At 34.7% G+C, this 27,700-nt stretch overlaps 1 protein-coding gene across 1 annotated transcript in view; it reads left to right on the top strand.

The window, feature by feature from the left end:
• Osbp (oxysterol binding protein) overlaps positions 1–27,700 on the top strand; it is a 325,446-nt gene that overhangs the window by 169,659 nt on the left and 128,087 nt on the right. Inside the window, exon 8 of the mRNA XM_090391682.1 lies at positions 18,913–19,158. Coding sequence (XP_090247808.1) covers positions 18,913–19,158 — 246 coding nt within the window. The remainder of the gene's footprint in view (positions 1–18,912; positions 19,159–27,700) is intronic.

Below are 27,700 nucleotides of genomic sequence, written 5' to 3'. Positions count from 1 at the left end.
GATTCCTGATATGCTAATCGGTCGGTAATTTGCAACAGCAGTCTTGGAACCACCTTTATGCAGTGGAACTATTTTCCCCTCTTTCCACCCGCTCGGGACTAACCCAGACCCGAGACTCAAATTAAACAAAATGGTCAAGGGTACTGACAATTCTTTAGCTGCTTCTCGTACAACACGAGCTGGTATACCATCCAATCCCACAGATGTATTGACATTGAGGTTATGCAATAGACTACTCACCTCCACTTCATTAACCACAATTCCCGTATAATCTACTGGTTTATTCGTTTCTGCAATGTCACCACCTGGATGATATACTTTTGCAAAGTGCTCACTCAGTAACTCAACTATCTCAACTGATTCAGTTACCTCCCTACCATCGGCATTCTTTAAAATCAATTTGCCATGTACATTTTTCCTTTTACTTGCTACATATCTAAAAAACTGTTTAGGATTCTCTTTAGCCTGCATGGCCAATGTTCTTTCGTAATCCTTTTTTGCTTACCACACTCGTCACCCTTCTGGCCTGCGCTTTATACCGTTCATGTACCTGCCGGTCACCCTTCTCCTTAAATTCCCTCCATAGTTGTTTCTTTTTTTGCAACTCAAGCTTAATGGTGTTATTCATCCATTTAACCCCTACTCTATTTATTATTCGGACTCTAGGTATACAGTCAGCCATTGCTTCATGCAAGCACTTCTTAACTACCTCCCATACACTATCAACTTCTAGTCCTTGCAGTTGTACATGCCATTGCACTGAACCAATCAAACTCCTAAGCTTGTCATACTTTCCAGCCCGATAATTCCACATGTACCCTGTCTTAATTGAAAATTCTACACCTTTAGCCACCTCCCAAGTTAAGACCCTATGATCACTCTCACTGATTGGTGGCAATGTGGTCATATTTGTTACAGCCAAATCCTCAGATGTAATTACTAGGTCAAGCACTCTCTGACCCCTAGTATTTTCCATTACATGCTGTCGCAGATAGTTATCCCTTAATAACCGCATAAAATCCAGTTCCTTCCTCCCATGTGTCCTCTCCTCACTCCAATCAATGCGACCATAGTTGAAATCTCCCATAATAATCACCCTCCTTCCACCCATTTCTTCTATTTGCTTGTGCATACTGTCACCACCATCTTTTCCATCACTTGGTCTATAGCAGCACCCAATTGTATATTTAGTTCTGCTAGCCACAATCTCACACCAAATGGCCTCAAATGTGCTCTTTTCTCTATCCTGCAATTCAACTTCTATTCTCCTTGGCTGGAGCTCATCAGCTATCATCAACAATACTCCTCCCCCCATTTTATTCTCTCTGTCATTCCTGAACACACTATACCCATCACATTCAATCCCACTAGTTATATCATCTACAGTCAGCCATGTTTCACTAATACCTATAACCTGTGGTCTGGAAGTGCCAACCATGGCCAAAAACTCTTCCTTCTTGTTCCTAATACTCCTACTATTAGTGTACATGAATTTAAGATCCCCATTTGCCCTAACCCTACCTTGATGCCTTATATTAACTATCCCACTCAGATTTCTTGTCCTTATTTGCTCTGGCATATTATATTCATTCTTACATTCAACTGCCTCCATAAGGACTGTATCTCTACTCCCCCCCCCCTTAACAAATCTGGTTTCCGTGAATTTGCACGTCCACTACATTCAGCAACACTTTCTCAAGTCTTCTTACACCGTAACCATTCAAATGCAAGCCATCCATCTTATATAGATCCTTTCGCCCATCAAACTCACTCCACACATCCATACATAACCCACGCATAAAGTCATTCGCAATTATAGCCCTCCTTTTAAACATTTCACTGTCATACCGTGGCAAAAGACTAATCATTCTAACTCTCTCACTCTTTTCTTTTGCTACCTCAAACAATTCATTCAGGTCTTCTATCATTTCCATTTTATCTCCTTTCAAATCATTCGTACCTGCCACAACAATCATTTCTTTCACCCTTTCCTTTTGCTCTCTAATAGACTCAGTTACGTCCTTTATGGTCGCACCAGGTTGGTACGATTTTATCAAATCCTCTACTAATACACCTCGTACTAACGAGTCTCCATACAGCACTCTATCCTTCATTTTGTTCATGTTCACATTCATACGTTTATTTTTCATGTCATACCTTTTACTATTGGTTGGTTCATTCAGTCTACTTTTGTTCATGCACTCTAGCTGCTGTTTTGCTCTTTCTATCGCACTATTCAACAACGCGATCTCGCTCAATGCATCTATCTCATCTTTTTGTTCTCTGAGAAACCATTTATACTATCATTCACACTTTCTACATTCACACTCTTACAATTTTCATGTACAACCTTGCCGTTTCTTGTCATATCCCTATTTCCTTCATTCTGAAGGTTGACAAAAATATCACACTCACGATCCGAAATACACTTCAATTCCTCATTCTCCCTACATTTTCTACACACATTCAATCCTTTATTATCATCTAACCACACTCCGACCGCACTCTGCAAAGCGTACATTTCACAGCTAGTACACTGACTCATTTCTTTTATGCTACCGTTCTTTGATAACAATGGCGAACCTTCATTACTGGCCGCCATTTTCCTTCGCACAGGTGCCATACTTATTTGCAACGTGTTTTGTCAAATTATACGTTATAACACACCAAAAATAGACGCACTAAAATACGCAAGGCAAACAAAACAAAACTACACAATATTAAGTAATTTGTATCGATAATTGAAAATGATACTTATCTTATCTGGAGCTTGCACGAACACTACACATTACGAATTCATCTAGCGGCGACTTCCCGACATAGATTATGTTATAAAACACTTTAGTACAGTTAGTACCACGCTAATAAAGCTCCAATAATATACCAAAATTACACACTTAAGTCCATTAAATTGAATCCAAAACATCAATAAATCAACAAAAAACACAAATCTCTCAGGAGCTCTCCGATAGCACGTCCGTTCACCAGCTAGCCTCGACTTACTATGTAAAAGTCTATACTGAACAAAAAAAAAGAATATTCTTAGAAAACCAAGTATAATATAAATAAAACAGAAATAAATACACATAATAAGCACAACAAAATTTATAAGATGATTTACTGCTTTATCAAGCCCCACATATTTGTCACGCCTGGATGAATCATCTGATCAACATTATTAGGTCATTGGATTAGTTCTCTATATTTTAATGGATTACTAAATATATACAGTCGCTGTTTATTACTGGTTAGTCGTTTATATTTTGCAAACAAATCTCTTTGACTCTCCTCATAATTTTTTTTTATACCATCATTATATCAAGAGTTTATAAAACCATGTTACTCACTCCACCTAACTTATAGGACACATATAGTATTGCAAATGTTAATTATTAATAATTTGTTTGCCAGTAATGAAATTATTTCTTTTCACACCTGTTCTTTCTCTTATAATTCCCATTTTCACATGGCTCATATATTTACAACTTTTAGTAATTCAGATATATCAAACAAATATAGCATTCTCCTTAATTACTGTCTTTTAAAAGCAGTAGTAAAGAGAAACACATTTGTGTCTCCACCCCCTTCCCATACACAGATTTACTTGTAATCAATTTAGTTGAAAGTTTATTTATTTATTATTATTATTTTTTTTTTTTGATGTTGAAAGTTTATTTTTCACTTGGTGAGACTATAGTAAATTTAGTTTAATCCTTTATCCAAGTGTGAGCAAACAAAGTTTTCACCTGAAAGTATCTTCAGGACTGGGGTAAGGTGGTACAGCACCGGGAAACTTGTTGCTGAGGAGAAGCAAGCTAACATCACTCCTATCTCAGTATCTCCCATAATGCAAAACACATTTCCTTGCAGCTTTGTTGTGGATTTGTGTTTTGCATTATGGGAGATACTGAGATAGGAGTGATGTTAGCTTGCTCCACCTTTGCAACGAGTTTCCCGGTGTTGTACCACCTTACCCCAGTCCTGAAGATACTTTCAGGTGCAAACTTTGTTTGCTCACACTTGGATAAAGGATTAAACTAAATTTATTATAATCAATTTAGTTATATGTCACCACGTCTGCTGTTATGTAAGCACAAAATTGCCAGATGGTTAAGGTGGCAGCAAGAGAGTACCAATCATCCCGATGTGAATGTGTTAAGCAACTGTGTATAAATATTTTACTGGGGAAGAAAATCTGGAAGGCAGAGAAAAAACAGCATTCATAACTTAAAACTTTTCAATTCAACAGTAGCAATTATTCTAGTATTACCAAGGTTAATCTCGCTAAGATTGAAAGTGAAAGAAAAGAAAGGTATGGATTAAGGTACCCCAAGTTTATGCACCAGATTCTCATAGAGATGATGAACATGACGAATTTCTTATGTTTACAGATAGAAATTGATTATACTAATAGAAAGGATGTTGTAGTAATGGGAGATTTTGATTGAAAATATATCAGGAAGGTTCATCAGTAATAAATTTAAAAGAAAGAGAAATAGAAAGTACATAATAGGGGTGACTGAAACAAAAAAGACAAAAACCGGTGAGATCTTTCTGAGCAATAAATACAAAATGTTATATTCAGGCCTTGACAATCAAGGAAAAGAAGGAGTAGCCATAGTATTCAACACAAAATACGAGGCTAATCTTCTTGAATGGCAGTCAGTCTCAAGTAGAGTAATGTGGGCAAATATGAGAATGGGAAACTGGACATTGAGACTTATTTGTGCCTATGGTCCCACAGAAGGTTCTACTAAGGTAGAAGTGGAGGAATTTTTTGACGCTTTAGAAAAAGCAACTGACATAATGAAAAAGGAAAAGTTGGTCCTTGTTGGGGATCTAAATAGCAGAGTAGGAAATGATTGTGAGACATATAAAAATATTTTGGGAAAATTTGGAGAAAAGAGCAAAGCTAATAATGGCAAATATCTGTTGGATTTCTGCTCAGGACATGGACTGGTTATTACTAACACCATGTTCCAACATAAAAATGTGCACAAATTCACATGGAGAGAAGAGGCTAGGAATAAGAAAAGTCTCATTGACTATGTTATTGTTGATAGTGATGTTTTCTCCCTGGTGCAGGACACCAGAGTGTACAGAGGATTTGAAATTGGAAGCGATCACTATTTAGTCTTGAGCAGGATAAAATTGAATTTCATATTGAAAAGAATAACATGTAAGAAAGTTTTAAAGCAAATAAAAGTTGAGCAGCTCTCAGATGTGAGCTGTAGACTAAAATACAGAAAGATTATTGAAAAGAAAATGAAAGAGTTTGAGAACAGGAATCAAACCTTGGAGATTCAGTGGCAAACTCTGAAGAAAACATTGATTGATTCTGCCAGAGAGTCATGTGGTGAGGTTGTGTGCAAGAATAAAAAAATCAGAACTCCCTGGTGGACACAAGAAGTTAAAGAGGCAGCGAAGGAAAAGAAGAAAGCATATCAAAAGTTCCTGGCAAATAAGTCAGCTTTTACTCTTACAGAATACAGAGACAAATGTAAAACTAGCTAAACAGTGTGTAAAACTAGCTAAACAAAAGTCATGGGAGGACTTTGGCAAGAATATAGAAAATAAATATCAAGAAGGTGGCAAAATATTCTGGAGGTTGTTGAAGAAGCTAAGGAATGGAGGAAAGAGTGCTGTAAAAGGAGTTAGAGATGATAAAGGTGACATGAAAACAGGAGAAAAAGATATCCTTGAAGTATGGAGTAATTACTTTGAAAAACTGCTAAATGAAACAAGCAGTGATGACAGCACAGTGATAAAAAAACACTGACCAGGCATGCAGTCAGGAATACATATCCATACTTGAAGTAGAAAAAGCCATCAAATGCTTGAAATGTGGAAAGGCAGCAGTAGTAGATGATATTCGACCAGAAATGCTGAAGTATGGTGGTATAAAAGTCTTACAGTGGCTGCACTGCATAGTTCAGAAAGCCTGGACAGAGGGACGAATTCCCGATGATTGGAGTAGAGCTCTCAATAGTACCCATATATAAAAAGGGAAATAAAACTGAATGTGAGAATTACAGAGGTATTTTTCTACTGAGTGTTCCTGGCAAGATCTATGCAAGTATACTTGAGAAACGGTTCAGAAGAATTGGTGAAGAACAAGCTGGATTCAGGCCAAATAGAGGCTGTCAGGATCAGATCTTCACTTTATGACAAATAGTCGAGAAAGCATGGGAATATAACAAAGATTTGTATTTAAGTTTTGTTGATTTGGAAAAGGCATATGACAAGGTGCCAAGAGAGAAGCTATTCAATACACTGCAGTTATATGGTGTCAATGGGGCATTATATCAAGCAATACTTAGTCTTTATTTGAGTTGTAAGTCAGCAGTTAGAATTGAAGGAAGTACAGGAAGATGGTTTAATGTTAAATCTGGTGTGAGACAAGGATGTACATTATCCCCTCTGTTATTCATTATCTATATGGATCACATTATGAAGGAAAGTGGTATTAAACCTGATATCAAAATTGGAGATGTTAATGTCACCTCTTTGCTTTATGCGGATGATGTTATACTTCTAAATAAATCCACTACAAGTCTGCAAGATTCTCTGACTAAATTGAATAGCTGTTGTAATAGATATGGTATGAAGGTCGGCAATAAAAAGACAAAGACAATGAAAATAGGCAGAATCATTGAAAATGTCAACTGTGTTATGAATGGAGAACCTGTGGAACAAGTAAAACATTTCAGCTACTTAGGCATGATTTTTAGTGAAGATGGTAAATTAAATATAGAAATAGACAACAGAATCAGCAATGCTAGTATGGTGGGAAGTCAATTGAATAAATTCATATGGAATAAGAGAGAAATTAGTCGGAACACTAAATTAGCTGTATACAAGACAGTGTTCAAACCAGTTTTAACTTATGGATCTGAGAGCTGGGTTAGAAGTAAAACACTTGACCAAAGACTAGAGACCGCAGATATGAGAGTCCTGAGAAAGATTAGAGGCGTGAACAGGTGGCATCAATGGCATTATCATATTAAAAATGAGGATATTAGGAAAGAATTTGACATTGTCAGCATCCAGGAATGTGTTAGCAGAGCTAATCTCAGGTGGTATGGTCACTTAAATAGAATGGGAGAGGAAAGATTAGCAAAACAAGTGTTCTCTGCCAGGTTGGCAGGAAAACGACCCAGAGGAAGACCAAGATATAGGTGGATTGATACGGTACAAAGTGCCTTAGACGATAGAAATATAAGATCTGATAATGTTGGAGTCTTGACAAGTAACAGACTGATTTGGAGGAAAATTGTAGATAGGAAGTTAGTAATGATGTAATTTTTTCATGTAGTACTGTCATATCCTGTACACCTCTTGAGGTACATGGCAGGAATTTGATGATGATGAGAAATAGAAATAAAAAGCAGAGTCAGACAAGGAGACTATTTAACCCAAATTATTTGCTACAGTCCATGAATATGATGTGAGAAAATAGGACTGAATATTGATGGAGATTACTTAAGGAATCTGTGATTTGCTGATGATATCATTCTAATAGAACCGATCACTAAAAGAACTAGAACATTTGATTTTTGCATTAAATGAATTTTTGTTTTTTGTTTTAAAAAAACAAAAATATGTAGGGAAATGTTTCACAATGAAAACAAATTGAAATAGTGAATTATTACAAATATCTAGGAAAAAACATTAAAAACAACCATAAACTTGATAATCATTGCATAATGAAATTTCAGCTAGAATAACAGTAGGATGGAAAGTTTTTAACTATTATAGAGAGAGAGAGATTAAAAGCAATTATACAAACTGTCTAAAAAAAAGATCTACAACCAGTTTGTACTCCCAACAATTACCTATGGTAGTGAAACGTAGAGTCTGACTAATAATCTAGAGAAACTGAAAACAACACAAAGAAACATAGAATGAGCCATTTTGGGAATAACCTGGCTAGATAAAAAGAACAATACTTGGATAAGGAAGCAAACAAAGGTAATGAACATTACCTTAGTAATAAAAGGCAAAAAATGGCACTGGACAGAACATCTGATGAGAATGTCTGACAATAGATAGACAAAGAGAACAACAGAATTGACACCAAGAACTGGTTATCAGAAACCAGGTAGACCCGTGGTAAGATGGGATGATGAGATATTACAGATATTTATAGTGGAGAAATGCACAAGACCAGCTAAAATGGAAGAAACATGGCGAGGCATTTGTCTAGCGGTGGACTGAAGAAAGCTGTTGGTGATGATGAAGAGAGGAATTAGTCAGAGCTCATCATCATTGCTCATGAGTCCATTGCCAGGTTACTCAAATTCTGCAAACTCTTTCCATACCATTCCTTCACATTATCTATTCACTCTTGTCTTGTCTGGCCTCTTCTGTTTATACTATCCATTATACCAAACATCAAGGTTTTGATCTTTCAACTGTTATCCATTCTGTAGATGTGTCCAAAATGTTTAAGCTTCCTTCAAATTATTTCCTGCATTAGATTCTCTTTGCAGCTTACTTTTTTTTTTATATCCAATTTTTTATTTTACCTTTTGCATCCATCCAGTTCATAGAATCTTTCCATCACATGTTCTTTCAAAAGCTAACATTCCTTCACTGCATCTTTGACCATTACTCATGTCTCACAAACATGGAGATCACTTGTGATTGTGCATGTTTCCAGAAGTCTCAGCTGTATTGTAAGGCTCACTGATTTAGTTCATATCTTGTCCATTGCCTGTAGGTGTGCTTTTGTTATCAGAGATTTTATCTCTTTATTATGGTCTGAATCATGCATCATGTTGCACCGTAGGTACGTGAAGTTACTGACTTCTTCTAGCTCATTTCCAATGATCTTTATTTTTTCATTTGCTTCTCTTTGAATATCATTGTTTTAGCTCTTTCAGTCTTCATTATCAACATATCTTTCCTTCTTCTTCACTTAATTTCAACACTGTTTCTTCCAATTCTTCATCTTATTTAATAATGACTTATCTGGAAATTGTAACTTACTGACTGTACACATGACACTATTCAAACCAATTTTAACTGATGTATCTTATAACTGGGTTAGAAGAGTCAGACATTTGATCAAAGACTGGAGACTATAGAAGTGAACATCTGGCATTATTGGCAGAATCATACACAAAAACGAGGACATTAGGAAAGAACTTGACATTGTAGCATTCAGAAATGTGTGAGCAGAGTTAATTTTGGGTGGTATGGTCACTTAAACAGAATGGTAGTGAAAAGGTTAGCAAACCAAGTATTTTTCTGCCAGGATGATAGGAAAAAGACTCAGAGGAAGACCAATATCTGGTTAATTAAGAAGACAGTAAAATGTATCTTTGAAAGACAGAAATATGAGATCTAACAATGTTGCAGTCCTGAGAGATAACAGATTAATTTGGAGGCAAATTGTCAATAAGAAGTTGGAATGATGTAAGCTTTTCATGTTTTATTATCATAATATCCAAGGAAACAGTTGTCTCTTATGTACGCCCTAAAACTAGTCTCTTCCAGAACAGCCAATGTGGACTAGTATTCATTCTCTACGTTGGGAAGCTTCGTATTACATATCTCAAACTGCTATATTCTCCTTTAGTGTGCATTTACAAGAGATTATGCAAGCTATTGGCACATAAATGTTGATGATGTTAACACTGAACATTACAGCATTCCTCCATGGCAGATTTGTATTCCATTATCTGTTGGCCTACAGTTGTTTAATGTGTACAGAGCAGCCTGTTCTAAATTTTTGCCGAACTATTCTGACAGTTCAAGATCTGAGACCTCTTTTGGTTGTGCTGTTGTGTTTTCTGACTATATTATATCAGGTTGATTCCCTCCTTTTAAATTCAGTAATATACAGTTGAGCTGCATGACATCCAGCTTGCCTTTTTACACACACACACACACACAACCAAAATGATATGATTTATGTGGACTTGTTGAATTTTTGTTAGACCATTTCCTTTCTTGTGCATAATCTACATCTGGTGCTTTGTGAGGTTCTCCAAATATTATATACAAAATGGAGGAGATGACCTTGCCAATGCTTCTGCCTGGTATCTCCACTTGGGCCTGGCTCCCACTGAAGAGACCTCAATAAAGGTCAAAACTAGTCTGGGTAGTGGCTCTTCCCTTAATGCATAACATTATACATATCTGCAAAGAGATGTGTTTTGCATTATGGGAGATGGAGTGTTGGTAGCTTGCTCCACCTTTACAAGGAGTTGCCGGTGTTGTACCACTTTACCCCAGTCCTGAAGATACTTTCAGGCGCAAACTTTGTTTGCACACACTTGGATAAAGGATTAAACTAAATTTATTATAATTGACAATGTAGGTGTTTGTAATGACCAGCATTCACTAATCTATGCTGTAAGTAAGTTAAATATGCAAAAATTATTTACAACATGAATCAGAATAGGCATTATGTAAATAAAACTGTTCAATTTGACCAACTCAACTAAAAATTCTCACTCATGGTGGATAAGCAGGTGAGCACATTTTTTTTTTTTTTTTTTTTTTTTTTTTTTTTTTTTTTTTAAAGTAGACGATTACTAATTTGCTTATACTTGGCTCTACTATAGGATCTGTTACCTCTTGTGTGAGATTGATTAAAAAAAAAAGTAGTGAGAGAAGTTGGGTTTTGAGGACTCATTATTTTTGAGAGAGACATGTTGATATCCAAGTTTTACTTTCCTGTTTTTTTGAATACTATGGAGTATCTGATTACTTTCCTGCATTCAGGTATACCACATTTTATTTTTTATATATACGGTCTATAAATTAGGTAACTTATCTATTAAGCAGTCTTGAAATTGGGATAATTAAACATGTTTCTTTCCTCCTCCCTCTGTTTACCATGATGTGTAGCTTCTTTTAATACTCTCTGTCACAAAATTTAATTTATCACTGAAATTAAATTCACTTGTCTTTGTTTCCATAAAGAGAACAAAGAATTAATTTTTAATAAATCATTTTGTAATATGTTGTTATCCAAACAGTATCATAACATTTGTTATATTTATCGTTAAACTTGGGCAATGTTTTGTAATGCCAACAGACATTGCATTCAGTTGACAGTTTTTAAGTTCAAATTGCACTACATTTTGGCTAGCAGATATCAACAAACTATCATTTTTTTACTTTAATAGAGTGAACCTGTATAATAAAACTGTCTTTATTACCTAAAAGTTTATTTTACATTTTGTTTTATCCTACTATTCGAGGAGAGTGCTATTGAGGTTAACTTGAGTTTGAAGCTGGTGCACTCTTGTTCACACATTGAAGCATTAACAAAGCTAAGTAACAGCTGTTTGTTCACTTGCTGTGGAGATGAGAAGAAAATGGGACTTTCTATGTAGAGAAGAGAAAGAGTTATAAGAATATATTCAGAGACCTGTAGCTTTATCTAAAAGTATTTATTCTTTCAAATGGTGTTCAACCACTAGAAAATAAAAATCCTAGAAAATCTAGAAGAAGACCTGTAATGTTTTTTCTCATTTTAAAAGAATAAACAGTAGCTCAAGTTTGGAAGGAGCAAATTCCAGTACTAGTTTTGGTCTAATGTTTGTTTATTTAACTTTTCATTTTGTTGCAAGCAGAAAGTTGTGTTTTTCTTCTAAACAGTGTTCTTCATGATAGTGTGTGTGTATTACAGAATACCAAGACGAGAAGAAAACTCTGTTATTCAGACAAAGAAAGGAACTAAATTCATGTAATAAAGATTTGTTTAGAGAATTGTAAAGCCAATAAGTATTTTCTCTTCATGAATAACTTTTTGAAACAGGGTAATTTTTCTACCTCGTTAGGAAAGGATTTAGCAAAGGAATTTGTTTTCTTTGTTATTCAAAGTTTTTTGTTTGTTTGTTTTGGAAATTGAATGTGTGAGTGTGAGAGAGATAGTGTATCTCTTGTAGAAAGTATTTCTCTTATTTAATTTTTTTTTTATGTGAATTCTATGTGAATGTAAATAAGACAAGAGAAATGTGATACAAAAGAAAGTGAATGTAATATATGAAAGACTAAGGATTTGGGAAAGAATTATTTAAAGCAGTTAAGTGTATTGGAAAGAAATCAGAAATAATTAAAATAATATTCATTATTTTAATGAATATAATTAAAATAATACACACAAACATATATAAACACATATATTTTCATCAGTTTTAAACAACATGCTGAAGATAGCTTGCTTCTATCTTGTAGAGTTACTTGATTAGGAGTTTATTGTGCAAGGACAGCAAAGGTCATACTGTGCCAAACCACAGGTTACAGCAGTACTCAAGATAATCATGCATAGTAATAAAGAGATAAATGAATAAAAACATGTTATATATATATATATATATATATAATTTTTTTTTTCAATTAGATGTAGAACAAGTATGAAGAATGATAAAGAAAATAGAGCACATAGTACAAATTATGAGCACAAATGGATGGTACCATCAGCATCAGGAAACTGATGGAATCCAAATTATTCATGATTCTTCTAATGCGTTTCTGGCAAAAGACTAGTAGAGGCATGATTTTATTTACAGAAAACGTTGTTAGATTAGATAATCAAAATTGAAATAAAAGATGTATAAAAATATTGGGTTGGCGATAAAATAACATTAAAACGATATTTTAATGTAAGAAGAATATAGCAGCAGTGTTTGTAGTTTTGCTATTACTGATTGGCCATAAGACTGTTAAGGCTAACCATGCCTCATGGTTCACGTCATCAGCATAATGGATCGGCAAGATGTACATACCTTTCTATGCTGTTGGAGTTAAAATACTTGCAGACGTGTTTTATACTGAGTGCACTGAAATAAGTGGAAAAGAAACTTTTTCACACCTGAAATAAATATATTCAGTCTGCCATTACTGAAAAAATTTCTCTTTGCCTTGTGATACCTGGCTATTGTGATGTCATTTTACACAGTCACAACTGAGAGAATACAGTATATGCTCGACTGTGATATAAAAACAATATACTGTGTGTATATATATATATATATATAGCCATGTGGAAAGATATAAAAAAATGGAATGGATGGAAGCATATAAAGGAGAGTTTGGAAATGATTATCTCTAAGAAATAAGGAAAAGTATAAGGAGTGAATGGCTGTGTTTTGTGATTTCCTTATATGTTCAATTTCCTATTTAGGAGTTTATATAACTTCACTGATGTAATTCTTGGTTTTTATTATTCTTTGTATGGAATTAACAGGTGTCAAGTAAAAATGCTGAACTATTCCATGTATGTCGTTTTCTGCTTCAGTACTGGATAGCTGAGTTTTATGAAGTAAATTGTTAATGTTTTGGGTACTTGTTTCAGGTAGTAACTGAATATGCTAGTAAAGCATGTATTGAATACACAGAGATGAGTTGTAATTTTTCCTGTGTGATTGTATACAAGAAAATTTGATGGTCCTGTTTCCCTAAGTGAATTTAAGCATTGATGAGAATCTTGTGTTTTGATTTTCCAGAGAGCAGTTGCACTCAAATGTCTGTTTGAGTTTATTAATAAATATGTGAAAAAGAAAACTTAGTTTTCATGTATGCAGCATAGTGAAACACCAAATACATATGTCTAGTGCAGTGTTTCTCAAAGTGTGGTACGCATACCCCCGGGGGTACGCGAAAGGTCGTTAGGGGGTACGTGATAATTTTCAGCTATGCATAATTAAAGGAGTCATTATATTTTTCAACAAACAGTGCAATTAGATACAACTGGGATGAAACGGCATTAACTAATGAATCACATCCCCTCTCCAACAGAAACAGACCAAGCAAAACCATATGTTGCCGGTGGAACATGGTTTTGCTTGACACCATCCCCGTCGTTAACATGTTAAAACTAAGAAATATATAGTGAACGTGTTTCAGGTATTATGGAATTCGGTTGAAGGGAATTAGCATTTCAACCCAACTGTTGAAATGCTAATTTGTCTTTGGTTCGTGCAAGCTTTTGTTAATACCGCACAATCATATGCAGTTCTTCACTGCTCTATGTATCTCAAGTCTTGTAAATTACTGGTAATTTTTGCTTGAAATAATGGGAAAGAAGATGACCCTATTTGGGTAGATGACTTTGACGATGCACACAAAGAAACTGTTTTCGATGCCAAAAGTAGTGATAGCGAGCAGGAGCTTCTTGGTAAGTCGCACCATTTTCATTTTTTTTTCTGAAAATTCCCGCATGTATCTCGCAATATGATTGTTTAGCTTTAATTTTGGGAAAAAAGTTAGAGCTATATTCGAGTAAATACAGTATTTTTTTTTAGCTTTCAAATTCTTACGTATGGATCATTGGTTAAAGATTGGATTTATAAAACCTCCAAAAGAGAGCAATATAGCAAATACAAGTAGCTGTAAGCAACAAGAAAACATTGATATTGCATCTGGATCAAATGAAATTCATGAGTGTGTCGTCTGACATCTCTAGAGAACCATATTTTTTGTTTACATGAACATATAAATTCAAATAAAGTAGATATTTAATTTTAATTACTATTTTAAATTAATTTATTAATTTTAATTAATTAATTTGTTTTTAATTAATTAATGGATATATTTTTTAATTACTTAAGTAGGGGTACTTGGTAATAATGAAAATTTAAGAAGGGGTACGCGGATATCTGAAGTTTGAGAAACACTGGTCTAGGGAAAGAACCTATAAAACATAGGGGGAAAAGATATACATAAATAAAGAACCTCTAAAAAAATTAACAGCATGCTGTTAGCTGTTCTTAGCATAATGAGAGGTAATTTGCTTTGGATATCACTCTAGGATTTGGATAAGATTGGCAGTGATGTTATGAGGCCCCATCTAGGTGTGTGGGGGTGGAGAGGACAGATGTAGCAGTTGCACTCAGCATTCTTGGTATTGAAAGAAACAGAAGGTTAGTACTGCTTCTTGAGCAAAAGGCAAGTTTTCTGCATATTGTCCTTTCAGAGGGATTTCAGTTTGCTGATGGGTTTTTTTTTGCATCTTTTATGAATTACAAAACAACATAAATTAAAGATGCCAAGAAATTATATTCTTGGTTTAATTCTTTATCCAAGTGTAAGCAAACAAAGTTTGCACATGAAGTAACTTCACAACTGGACTACTTGTATAATTAGTTTTCTTTTTCATAATGACTTCACATCACTTGCCTTAGTATCCTATAATGCAGAGCACATCCTTACAGACATGTATAATGCTATGCATTATTGGAAGGATCAATACCCAGACCAGTTTTGACCTTTATTAAGGTCTCATCAGTTGGAGGGCAAGTGATGTGAAGTTATTAGCTTCTATATACAAGTAGCCCAGTTGTGAAGTTACTTCACGTGCAAACTTTGTTTGCTTACACTTGGATAAAGGATTAAACCAAGAATATAATTTCTTGGCATCTTTAATTTATAGTATAACCGAATGAAAAAAACTTCCAACATTTATCTCTAATCCAGAGTACTTTAGTAATAAGGTGTGATGCCTTTTGACTACTTGTATATGGAAATATGACTTCTGCATTACCTTGACTTTGGTAAGTTGATTAAAGAGAAAGGACACCATCAAAAACAAGTCTTCAGTTGCAATGAAACTGGCTCTTCTGGAAGAAGAAAAAGAAGATTTCCAATAGAATTTACACCAGGGCATAAAACATGGAAGGACAAATTAACTCCGGTACTATGTGGCAATGCTGCATGCCCATGTTCTGGCAACATAATCAGAAAGCATGGATGACAGCATCTTTTTATGGAATGGTTCCACCAATGCTTTATCCCAGAAATGAAAAAATCCTTGGAAGAAGGATTGGAATTTAAAGTCCCATTAATAATAGACAGTGCACCTGACCATCTAGAATCTGTTTGCTATGAAAATGTCAAGGTTATATTTTTACCCCCAAATACAACCTTATTGCTTCAGCCCCTTGACCAGGACATCATTCAATTTGTCAAGGCCACATACACCTGCCTTGTATTTAACTGCATTCAATCGCAGTTGATGCAGATCATAATTTGGACATAATGCAGTTCATGAAATCACTCAATATTGCTAATGCAATAACGTTCAGAGCTGCAATGGATGAGTTAAAACCAGAAACTGTAGATGCCTGCTGGAAGAACTGCTGGTAAAAGTCAGGAATAATTTTAAAGGCTTCCCGGAGATTGATGGAGAAGTTAGGAAAATCATTCACATAGCAAGACAAATTGGTGCAGAAGGATTTGCCGACATGCTTGATGAGGAGGTGGAAGAACATGTTGATGGTCATCGAGAAGTGTTAATAAATGAGAATTGGAAGAACTTGAGTCATCCGAAGAGCAAAATGAAGAAGAAACTGAAGCAGAACCAGCAATGTGGACATTACCGAAATTTGTCGAAGTGTTTCAAATTGCACAGCATTTAAAGGAGAAAATTATGGAATGCAGAATTAAAGTTACTTGTATGATCACTGAAGGATTACAACCTCTCAAGCAACACTTGGATGAGTTAAAAAAAAAAATAGAGACAACAAATTCCAATTACAGTGTTCCTCCAAAAGGTTTTGGCAGAAAAACCTTTAACTATCGAGGATCTCCAACCATCATCATTGCTAGATGATCCTCCTTCTGACATATTGTCAATAGTAGCCTAATGCTACGTCGCAATGCCTACGTCATTCATCTCACATCATCACAAGAAGAAGGGTGAGTACAATACAATAACATACTGTATTTTGAGAGAGACCATGTTCCATATAACTTTTATTGCAGTATATTATTATAATTGTTCTATTTTATTATTATTGTTAATCTCTTATTGTGCCTAATTTATAAATTAAACTTTGTCATAGGTGTGTATGTATAAGAAAAAACATATAGGGTTTGGTACTATCCATGGTTTCGGGTATCTGTGGTGGGTCTTGGAATGCATCCCCCGCAGATAAGAGCGGACTACAGTGCTTCTTTTTTGCAACATTAGAGGATCCCAAATTAGGACTTTAGATCTTTTGACCATTACAATTTGAATTGTTTCACTTACCCATTGTCACATGTAAACTATTATGTTTGCTCTGAAGATGCTGATTTGAAATCCAGTGAAATATGCACCAGTTAATAAACATCTTTTTATAATTTAGTTCATTTGGTGTTTTAATATCCATTAAAATAAGTTATGAATAATAAATCTTAAGGGTAGGTGGCTAGATAGTACATGGTAACTGTTGTGCTGCTGCTGTACCCTTGAATGCAATACTAGTGACACTCTTCTTACATGCAGGTACTCGTGACACCTCTTGAAGAGTGTCACCAGTATTGCATGTAAGATGGTAGTACAGAAATTGGAGAGCTTGATCTAGAATAAACATGGCAACAGCCACATCCGGTCTCCTATGAGCAAAATTTGATTATATACAGAAACCTGTGGAGAATTCATGACTAAAATTAACACACATGAACCACAGTTGTAGGTTTTTTATTATGTAAATATTTCGTCCTAGGTATCTTAGAACATCATCAGTACAGTAGAACAATACTAGGAATGACACAAAGGATAGGGTGCGTATGTACAATGGAATCCAAATTGCGTGCAGTGGCGCATTGCAGCCTGAACTTAAATTAGATTAAATTGAATTAAATTAAAGTTAAATTACAGTTAAGTTATTTTTACACAATTTTGTATGACAATTTCCCATACTTTAGGGATGGCAAGAACATCATTGCAGTTTAGATTTGGTCTGTGAAGTAGGGCTTCAGCACTTTCTTTATATATCATTTATATGAAGTTTTAAATATAAAGATAAAGATATAAAGATATAAATATAAAGAAATATAAAATGAATTTATATTTCTTTATATTTATATGAAGATCTGTGTAGGAGTTTTGTCTTTTCCAAGTGGATCTTGTGGTTTGGGTTTTCAACTCCATGTTGAGCGAGGCAGATGTGGTCTTGATGTTCCGAAATGCATTTAAAAACTGATCTGCCTGTCTGTCCATAATAAGAGAGTTCACAGGAGCATGGAACCTCATACACCAGGTAGTAGCATAGGTGAAAGTTTGTCTTTGGGCGAAGGTAACAGGTTGTGGATCTGGTTGATGGCTTTGTTGGTGTAGTAAGATTGTATTTCTTCATAATTTTTGAGAGCTGTTCGGAGATGCCTTTGATAAAAGGTATGGGAATCCTATGGGCTTGTCTAGGTTGATGTGTAGAGAAGTTGCTGATGATTTTTTGAGTGGTTTTGAGATTGTATCCATTTAGAGTGGCTGTGTTTTTGAGGTGCTGAAGCCCTACTTCACAGACCAAATCTAAACTGCAATGATGTTCTTGCCATCCCAAAAGTATGGCAAATTGTCATACAAAATTGTGTAAAAATAACTTAACTGTAATTTAATTTTAATTTAATTCAGTTGAATCTAATTTAAGTTCAGGCCGCAACGCGCCACTGCTTGCAATTTGGATTCCATTGTACACATGCACCCTATCCTTTGTGTCATTCCTAGTATTGTTCTACTGTACTGATGATGTCCTAAGATACCTAGGACGAAATTAATAAAAAACCTACTACTGTGGTTCACGTGTGTTAATTTTAGTTATAAGCAAAATGTTGTTTGTGTTTCACTGGAATGAAGGTCATATATCATTTAGAGAACTGGAGATTTTTGGACATCTCTCCCCACTTAATTAAATCAGTATGTGAAAGATGTTAATTTCCAAACAACTTTACAGCCTGCTTGTGGAACCTCGCGTTATTGTCCTAGTTTTTTTAGCATGATTAATTATTATATTTGCGAGGAGTGATAATATCCATGTCTATTCCTTTCCACTCAAATAAATTGAGTTGTAAAGTTAGAATGCAAAAGTTAAATTAGAATGTTATCCCTCTAACTTAAGAATATGGATATAGTCTCTGAAATTCTAATGAGAAGCAGAATAATTAGTACAGTGAGTGTTTTTCCTTCCCTAGGTAAATTTTAATGAACCATTATCAACTCTTCAACGACTGACTGAAGATTATGAATATTCTGATATTCTTGACAAAGCTGCTAAATGTAGTGACAGCTGTGAACAGATGGCTTATGTTGCTGCTTACACAGTTTCTGCTTATGCTACCACAAGTAATCGTTGTGGTAAACCTTTTAACCCTTTACTTGGAGAAACTTATGAATGCGATCGTATGGATGACCTTGGTTGGAGATGTATTTCAGAACAGGTAATTTTAAGCTTATTTATGATTTATGAAAGTTATTCTTATATCTAATATGTTTCTATTATATTAAATTTTTAAATCTAGTAAATCCATTTCTGCTGTTTTGGCACTAACAAGTTTATATCTCATTGTCCAGTAAATTAAATTTTGTTATGACTTGTTACCTATCAACACTTTCTTCCAAATTAATCTGTGGTTTTTTCAGTTCTAAATATGGGCATTTCAGTCATCTAATGCACTGCTAATTTCATCAAACCATCTTGATCTTCTTCAGTGCCTTTTCCTACCATTCTTGCCTTTCCTTAGAAACCTTTCCTCTTCCATTTAAATGATAGTGAAAGATCATGAATTTCTCTCCACTTATCTTTTGGCATATGGGTATAGTTCCCATGAGTAACTGTGTCTCCATATCAGACTGACCAATTCACATTCATTTGATCAGCCCTTGTACAGTATTTTCACTACATAGACAGGTTTCAAACTTAGGTCTTTCCAAACAGAGGAAATAAAAAAATAAATTACATTAAAATAAAATAACATAAATTTATTTTACATAATTAAGTATAACAATTTCCCAGACTTTAGGTATAGTAAGAACGTCAGTACGGTTTAAGTTGGGTCTGTGATGTAGGGCTTTAGCACTTTCTTTATATAAACGCTCATATTTATATAAGGATCTATGTAGAAGTTTGGTGTTTTTCCATTTGATCCTATGGTTTGGGTTTTCAACTCTGTGTTGTGCGAGGCTAGATTTTTGCGGTTGAATGAGACGGATATGGTCTTGATGATCAGAGATATGTTTATTAATAGATCTTCCTGTTTGTCCGTAGTAAGGCATCTTACAGGAACATGGAACTTCGTAAATGCCAGTAGCATCAAGGGTGAGAGTTTGTCTTTAGGAGAAGGTAACAAATTATAGATCTGGTTGATTGGTTTGTAGGTTGATTTGATGATTTCCAATTCTTGGTTTAAAGATCCTTTGGAAGAGCAAAATCTGTGTGCTCTGGCTAGTAATGATTTAATTTGCCATATTTTTGAGACGGATGGTGAGCAGATGAATTGTGAATGTAATGACCTGGAAACATTGTCTTACAATAGACAGAAGTGGAGATGTAACCATCTTCTTTTCGTTGAATGTGTAAATCCAGAAAGGAAATACAGGTAACCCTCGTGTAACGCGGTACTTATACAATGCGGTCTACAAACTGTAGTATCCCTTGTTCAATGCGGTTTCGATATAACGCGGTCTACAATTTCTATAACCCTTCATTTTTTTTTTCATATTTTTCACCGTGGGACTTAAAAATCAAATTTTATCTTTGTTAAATTTGTGTGCCGTGTTGCGCAAGTATTGAATTTAGTTTTATTGTATCACTGAATAAGGTATTGTACAGAGGGTTTTGCAGTCTGTGTCATTCTCAACAAACAGTGCAATTAGAGATAGATGGAATGAAAATGGCACTAACTAATAAATCACTTCCCCTCTCACAGAAACTATGTGCTATATAGACTTAAACAAAACTATATGTTGTACCGAAATAGTATCTAAAAACTCTTGTCCAATTTTTCAATTATGAAATAAGTGTTTTTTTATTGCATTTGAAATTCTTGATGTCATTATGACAGATCACAAAGGCTAACTTAAAATAAAAGACTACCAAGAATTGAAACATCCCATATAATGAATGTGTGAGTTCGCCTGTCACCTCTAATGCAAACAAGAAGCCATAAAATTCAACCAATGGTTGAAACGTTTGTGTGAGTTGAGCCAGTCAGTAATGAGAAGTTCCATCGGAATGATAAATGACACCCTGTTGTGAATGTGTTAAAACTAATAGTGAATGTTGTTATGACAGTTTCAGATGTTATGAAATTTGATTGAAGAGAATTAGCATTTCAATTCAACACTTGTCAGTTGCTTTTGTCTTTAGGTCGCGTGATCTTTTGTTAATACCGCACCAATCATATGCACATCTTTATAGTTACTGTCTTGTGTAAAACAAAATTCAGCTTGTACGTATTGTAACAATTAAAAATTCTTGAATAATTTATAAGCGTATAAAAGGATATCACCTGTAAATCGTTGACGTGCCAGCAAAATTCTCAGATGTGCCACCTCTGGCACAAGTGCCATAGGTTCGCCATCTAGGGTTTACTGTATAAAGTGTTTATTGTTGAAAATTGATTGTCTTCGTTTTCTGCCAGGAAAGTGCATTTAAAATCATAAGTGTATTATTCTCAAGCAGAGCAATTTATTTTCTGGTGAGTTACATACATATGTAATGCTCTTTTTTTAATGTAAAAGTTTATTTTTATTGTAATGATCACTAAAACTGCAATGAAAGGGGAAGAAAACCAACATTGAAGAGGAAATTCATTTCTCTCTAAGAAAAAAATTAAAATCTTGGATCGGTTGAAAATTGGAGGAAAACCAGGAGTTGTTGCAAGGTTATATTGGAAAAAAATGCCAAAACGCACCTATATTTTGAAAAATGAAAGATCAGCTCCTGGATTCAAAGTTTCCAAAGATAGAATTTAAATGAATCAACAATTTGAACAATCAAACAAAATGAATCTAACAGATAAGCTTAGGTGTTGATGGTTATTCATGACTTAATTTTCATGGTATTAACAACACCACAAATACTTTTATCAACAAAGATGTTTTATTAACGCTTATATTTTGCTGATTTTCAACTCAGCATCATCAGAGCACAATACTTGTAAACGCGCCAGTGAGTGAGTAAGTGAAACAATATAATTGCAAAAGACAAAAGATCTATAGTCCTATTTTTGGCGCCCTCTAATGAAAAAAAAAAAAAAAAAAAAAAAGCAGTTATCCGGGAGGTTTTCTTAGGATAACCATCTCCCAAATTTTTGGCAAATTAATGCAACCATATTTGTTAAGGTTGGGAGAATTCTTCAAAGCCATTGCTGACTCAAAAAATAATCTTTCAGATCTATAACAACTCCTAAATAGCACATTCGTTTTCCTCCATCTAATCCTGTGTGAAGGAGTGTCCAAAGCGTGGTCTGCCAGTCCCGACTTGCCATAGTAATAGTAGCGAATGTATCTTTCATGTTCTTTCAGGAGGATGTTCACTGATCTTCCTGTTTGCCCATAACAGGCCAAGTCACAGTAACATGGAACTTCATACACTCCTGGGTGTGCTAAAGGGTGAAGTTTATCCTTAGGCGAGCGGATCAGAGTTGCCAGCTTGACATGAGGTTTGAAAGTGTTGCGAAGGCATGTTTCAACAATACTTTGGCTATCTTTTCCGATGTACTTCTGATATAGGGAATAGAAATGGTCATGTTGTATTCTTGTGTATTAGGGGAGAGCAGAGTAATGGGCCTATGTAGTATTTTATCTATTTTGTAGGGATTGTAGCCGTTGGCTAAGAACGTATGGCGCAGGTATTGGAGTTCAGTGGTCAGAGCTGTATCGTTAGAACAAATGGTTCTGGCTCTGTGTGTAAGTGTTTTTAAAATGCCGTACTGTTGGACTGGATGATGATGTGATTGTTTATGTAGGTATCTTCCTGTGCATGTATGCTTTCTGTAAATAGAAAAAGATAGTGATCCATCTGAAAGGCAGGTGACTAATGTGTCAAGAAATGGTAAACAGTTACTTGATTCTTTTTCTACTGTGAAGTGAATTTTGGGGTGTTGGCTGTTTAGGTAGGTGACAAAAGCATCCAAAGTGTCTTGTCCATAGGGCCAGATGGCAAACACATCGATCATCTACATAACATAATCACACTTGTGGCTTGTATGTAGCTGTGGTAAGTACTTTGTTTTCAAAGTGTTCCATGTAAAAATTTGCTAACGGGAGAGAGAGGGGGGGAACACATAGCAGTACCATTAATCTGTTTGTAGAAAAAAATATGGCCTGAAGCTGTAATGGAACAAAATTTTGTACCTCCAGTGGATGCCGAGCTACGTCGTATAATAAACGTCACACACATTTTTGGTAGTGAGGGCTTTTGCGATATGGTTGAAAAAGAAATGAGTGAATTAATTGATGAAACAGATTTAAATGAGGAGGAACTGATACAATTAATAGATGGCATCGAACCAAATGGCAGGGAATGTTCTGCCGAAGATTCTTATTGTGATGAATCCGTTAAATAATTCAGTTTAAAGAAATTAGCAGAAGGATTGGACTTGGCAAGAAAGTTAGGAAGTTATTTTACGGATAATGATTCCTCAATGGAGCGCTAGGAAAATTCACAAGACAATTGGATATTTGTTTATCGCCATACTATGAACTTAATAAAAATTGCAGCATAGTGGAAAGCAAAGTCTTATTACTGACTTCTTGAAATGTTATTTCTGAAGATAGTGGTGACGATTAAAATATGCACTGTATTTTATTGTGTCTAAAACATTTATGCATTATGTGCAATGAAATTTATGTACAATTTGTAATTTTTATAATTTTATACTACGTATTTGTCATAGTTTGTTTTCTTAACTTATATGAATTACCTGAATTAAATAAAAATATTGTTTTTGTTGGATATGTCATTGTTGTTTATATAATTAAAAAAAAAAAAAAACAATTTCGGAACCCAACCCTACTTTTTCTGTGTGATCTAAGTCTCGTATAACACAGCATTTCTAGGAACCTAACATCCGCATTATACGAGGGTTACCTGTACCTTGTGAAGATTCTTTTTCTAGTGTGAATTAGATGCGAGGATGAAGAATGTTGATTTTTTCTAGAAACAGATATAGTTTTTGTTCAGAATGACTCCAGACAGCAAAGACATCATCAACATATTGTAGCCATATTTTTGGTTTAGGTTCAGACGTGAAAATTTTTTCTTCAAGGTGTTCCAGAAAAAGGTTGGCTAAGTTTGGTGATAAGGAAGAGCCCATTAGTTTTCCTTCCTCTTGCTTGTATATTTTTTCTTTCCATGTGAAGTATCCAGATGTAATAACAAATTTAAATAATTCCACAATATGGGATGGAAATTTTTGAATTAACAAGTCTATTGTTTCCTTCTGGGGAATATTAGTGAAGAGGGAGACAATGTCGAAGCTAATTAGCATGTCCGTTCCTGACAGTGAATGTCTTTTATTTTTATGTGAAACTCTATGGAATTTTTAATTGATGAGGCAGAGTGGCTTATAAGAGGACGGAGAAGGTTAAACAAAAATCTTGATGATTTGTAAATCGAGCTGCTAATAGAATCCACAATGGGTCTGAGTGGAATGTTGTTCTTATGAAGTTTAGGTAAACCATATATTCTAGGAGGCCTAGCATGGTATGTTCTGAGTTTTTTTAAGGTTTCTTGATCTAAGGAAGTGGTTTCATCAAGTAACTTCTTGAGTTTCTTGAACTGCCTTTTTGTAGAATCATAATCAATTTCAGTGTATGTATTTCGATCTCGAAGTAATAAATTTATTTTACAGTCATATGAATTGGTATCTAAGATAACAGTGGTATTTCCCTTGCTGGCTCTGGTGATGATTTTGTTTTTATTTCATTTTAAGGAGTTAAGAGCTTATAATATTTGTTGTCAATTCATGTGTAGAAACTGGTAACTGATTAAGCAGTAAGGAATGGCTCACTTCTAATAAATTTAATTTGATAACTTCCTTTAGTTTAGCAAACATGGGAATGAGTTTATCGCATCTGCACTTTTTTAAAAAGGAGATTCTGGCATGTAGCTTACCCTGTTTCATTTGAAGTTTATGTAGTAAGTGTTGTTCTGTGCTGTTAGTTCCCCGTGAAGGAATAAGATCTATTATATAGTGAAACCTGTGGAGTATTCATGACTAAACATACACACGTAACCACAGTAATTAAATTATTTTTAATAAGTAAATATTTCGTCCTAAGTATCTTAGGACATCATCATTAGTACAGTTATTTCAAACAATATTAGGAATAACATACAGTTAGGGTGCATGCTTACAATGGAATCCCACTATGCGTGCAGTAGCGTGTTATAGAATTGAATAAATATATCTGATAAAAAATAAATTAGATTAAATTAAAATAAAATAACATACATACATTTATTTTACACAATTAAGTATGACAATTTCCCAGACTTTAGGGATAGTAACAGTGGCGGCCGGTGAAATTTTAAGTGGGAGTGCTGCCTATACAAAATTTTTAAAAATTATTTTTTTCCTAATTAGTAATTAATTAATAAATAAATCTACAGATTTATTAATAAATTTAATAAATATTAATAAATTAATATTTATAAATCTATTTATAAATCTAATAAATTGGTTACTAATTAGGAAAAAAAATATTTTTTTTTATTTTGTATAGGCAGCACCCCCCACTTAAAATTTTACTGGCTGCCACTTGATAGTAAGAACGTCAGTATGGTTTAAGTTGGGTCTGTGATGTAGGGCTTCAGCACGTTCTTTATATAAATGCTCATATTTATATAAGGATCTATGTAGAAGTTTGGTGTTTTTCCATTTGATCCTATGGTTTGGGTTTTCAACTCTGTGTTGTGCGAGGCTAGATTTTTGCAGTTGGATGAGACGGATATGGTCTTGATGATCAGAGATATGTTTACTAATAGATCTTCCTGTTTGTCCGTAGTAAGGCATCTTACAGGAACATGGAACTTCGTAAATACCACTAGCATCAAAGGTGAGAGTTTGTCTTTAGGAGAAGGTAACAAATTATGGATCTGGTTGATTGGTTTGTAGGTAGCAGCAAGTTTGTATTTCTTCATAAGGTCATTAGTCACTTCCCCACACATCAACCTAGGAAAGAATAAGTCCGTAGCATTCCCATACAGGATGTGAAAGGCATCTCCAAATGTCTGTCAAAAATTATGAAGCCAGGAAAAGACCATAACAAGATTGATAAGTAACTTAATCACAATTTGTTTCTTCTTCTTCCTAGTAAAGGAAGGAAGGAATTCCAACTATGTACGAGGGTGGGCTGAAAAGTTCTTGGCCTCGACCATAGAAAAGTATTTTATCCATTTCAAGGGATAAAATACTCAATTTTATCTCCTGAAATGGATAAAATTGAGTATTTTATACTCAATTTTATACTCAATAAAATACTCAATTTTATCCCTTGAAATGGATAAAATTGAGTATTGTGTGGTTATAAAATTCTTTGTAAAAGAAGGTTTAACAACAAAAGAAATTCATTCAAAGTTCATAAAGGTTTATGGGTACTCCTCGCCTTCATTTTCAACAATTAAGAAATGGGCAGCCACATGAATCATGGATCATCTTACAATGATCCACTTGAAGGACATCCAAAAAGTGTAACAACACCAGAAATCATTGATCAAGTGCACGATATGGTATTGGATGACTGGCGAGTCAAAGTGCGTGAAATTGCTAAAACTATAGGCATTTCAAAAGTACATGTAGAATATATATTTTGCATGATGGGTGCCACGCTTGCTCACAGCAGATCAAAAAGGCACTCACATGAAAATCTCTGAAGAGTGCTTGGAGCATTTTAATAAGAATAAAACTGATTTTGTGTGTCGATTTATTACTATGGGGGTGACTTGAATTCACCATTACACACCAGAATCCGGACAGCAGTCAAAACAGTGGACAGAAGCCGATTGTTCAGAGCCAAAGAAGACTAAGTCGGTTCCATCAGCAGGAAAGGTCATGCCATCAGTGTTTTGGGTTGCTAAAGGCATTTTGTTTAATAATTATCTTGAAGGGTAAAACAGTAACTGGGGAATATTATTCCGATCTTTTAACCAGACTAGACAGAAGAAAATAAATTCTTGAGAAAAGACCCAGTTGCGATACGAGTTGCCAAAAGGTGTCACACTTTATTATTAAAATACTCTAGATTAGAGATAGTTGTTGGAAGTTTTTCCACCTGATTATACTATAAATGAAAGAGGCCAAGAAATTATATACTTGGTTTAATCTTTTATCCAAGTGTAAGCAAACAAGTTTGCACCTGAACTATTTTCAGGACCCCATCTTTTGGCAACTCATATATGAAAATATGACATCTACTTTACTTCAACCTTGGTATCAAGGTTGACACCTCTGAGTCTGGGTTGTGACCCTTTCCAGAATGCATAGCATTATACATATAAGGATATGTGCTCTGCATTATAGGATATCAAGGCAAGAAGTGAAGTCATAAGCTTCTATATACGAGTTGCCCCAGTCCTGAAAATACTTCAGGCACAAACTTTGTTTGCTTATACTTGGATAAAGGATTAAATTTCCAACGGTATATCAATTAAAGGTTACTGCTTTAACAGATATGAAGGACACTGATGCGGGAAACGAGGTGGATGAAGTGGAGGTTCTTAGGATATTGCAGAATCTCAATGTAAATACAACTGCGGGATTGGATGCTATATCAGCTCGGGTTTTGAGAGAATTTGGAAGGGAACTGGGAACGCCTCAGTCTAGACTCTGTAAGTCTCATCTCTGGTAGAGTTCCGGGGAGTGGAAAGATCGCAAAATTATTCAATTGTGTAAGGGAGGTTCTAAGACTACATCATTGGTATATAATTTATAGTAAATAGATTTTCAAGCTGTGTGTCATATTGATGGCACTATA

This window comes from Typopeltis vanoorti, chromosome 4 (assembly GCF_054136105.1).
Source record: "Typopeltis vanoorti isolate ZY-2024b chromosome 4, IOZ_Tvanoo_1.0, whole genome shotgun sequence".
NCBI lineage: Eukaryota > Metazoa > Arthropoda > Arachnida > Uropygi > Thelyphonidae > Typopeltis > Typopeltis vanoorti.
The sequence above is the reverse complement of the archived record's forward strand: the minus strand, read 5'-3'. Positions and strand labels throughout refer to the sequence as shown.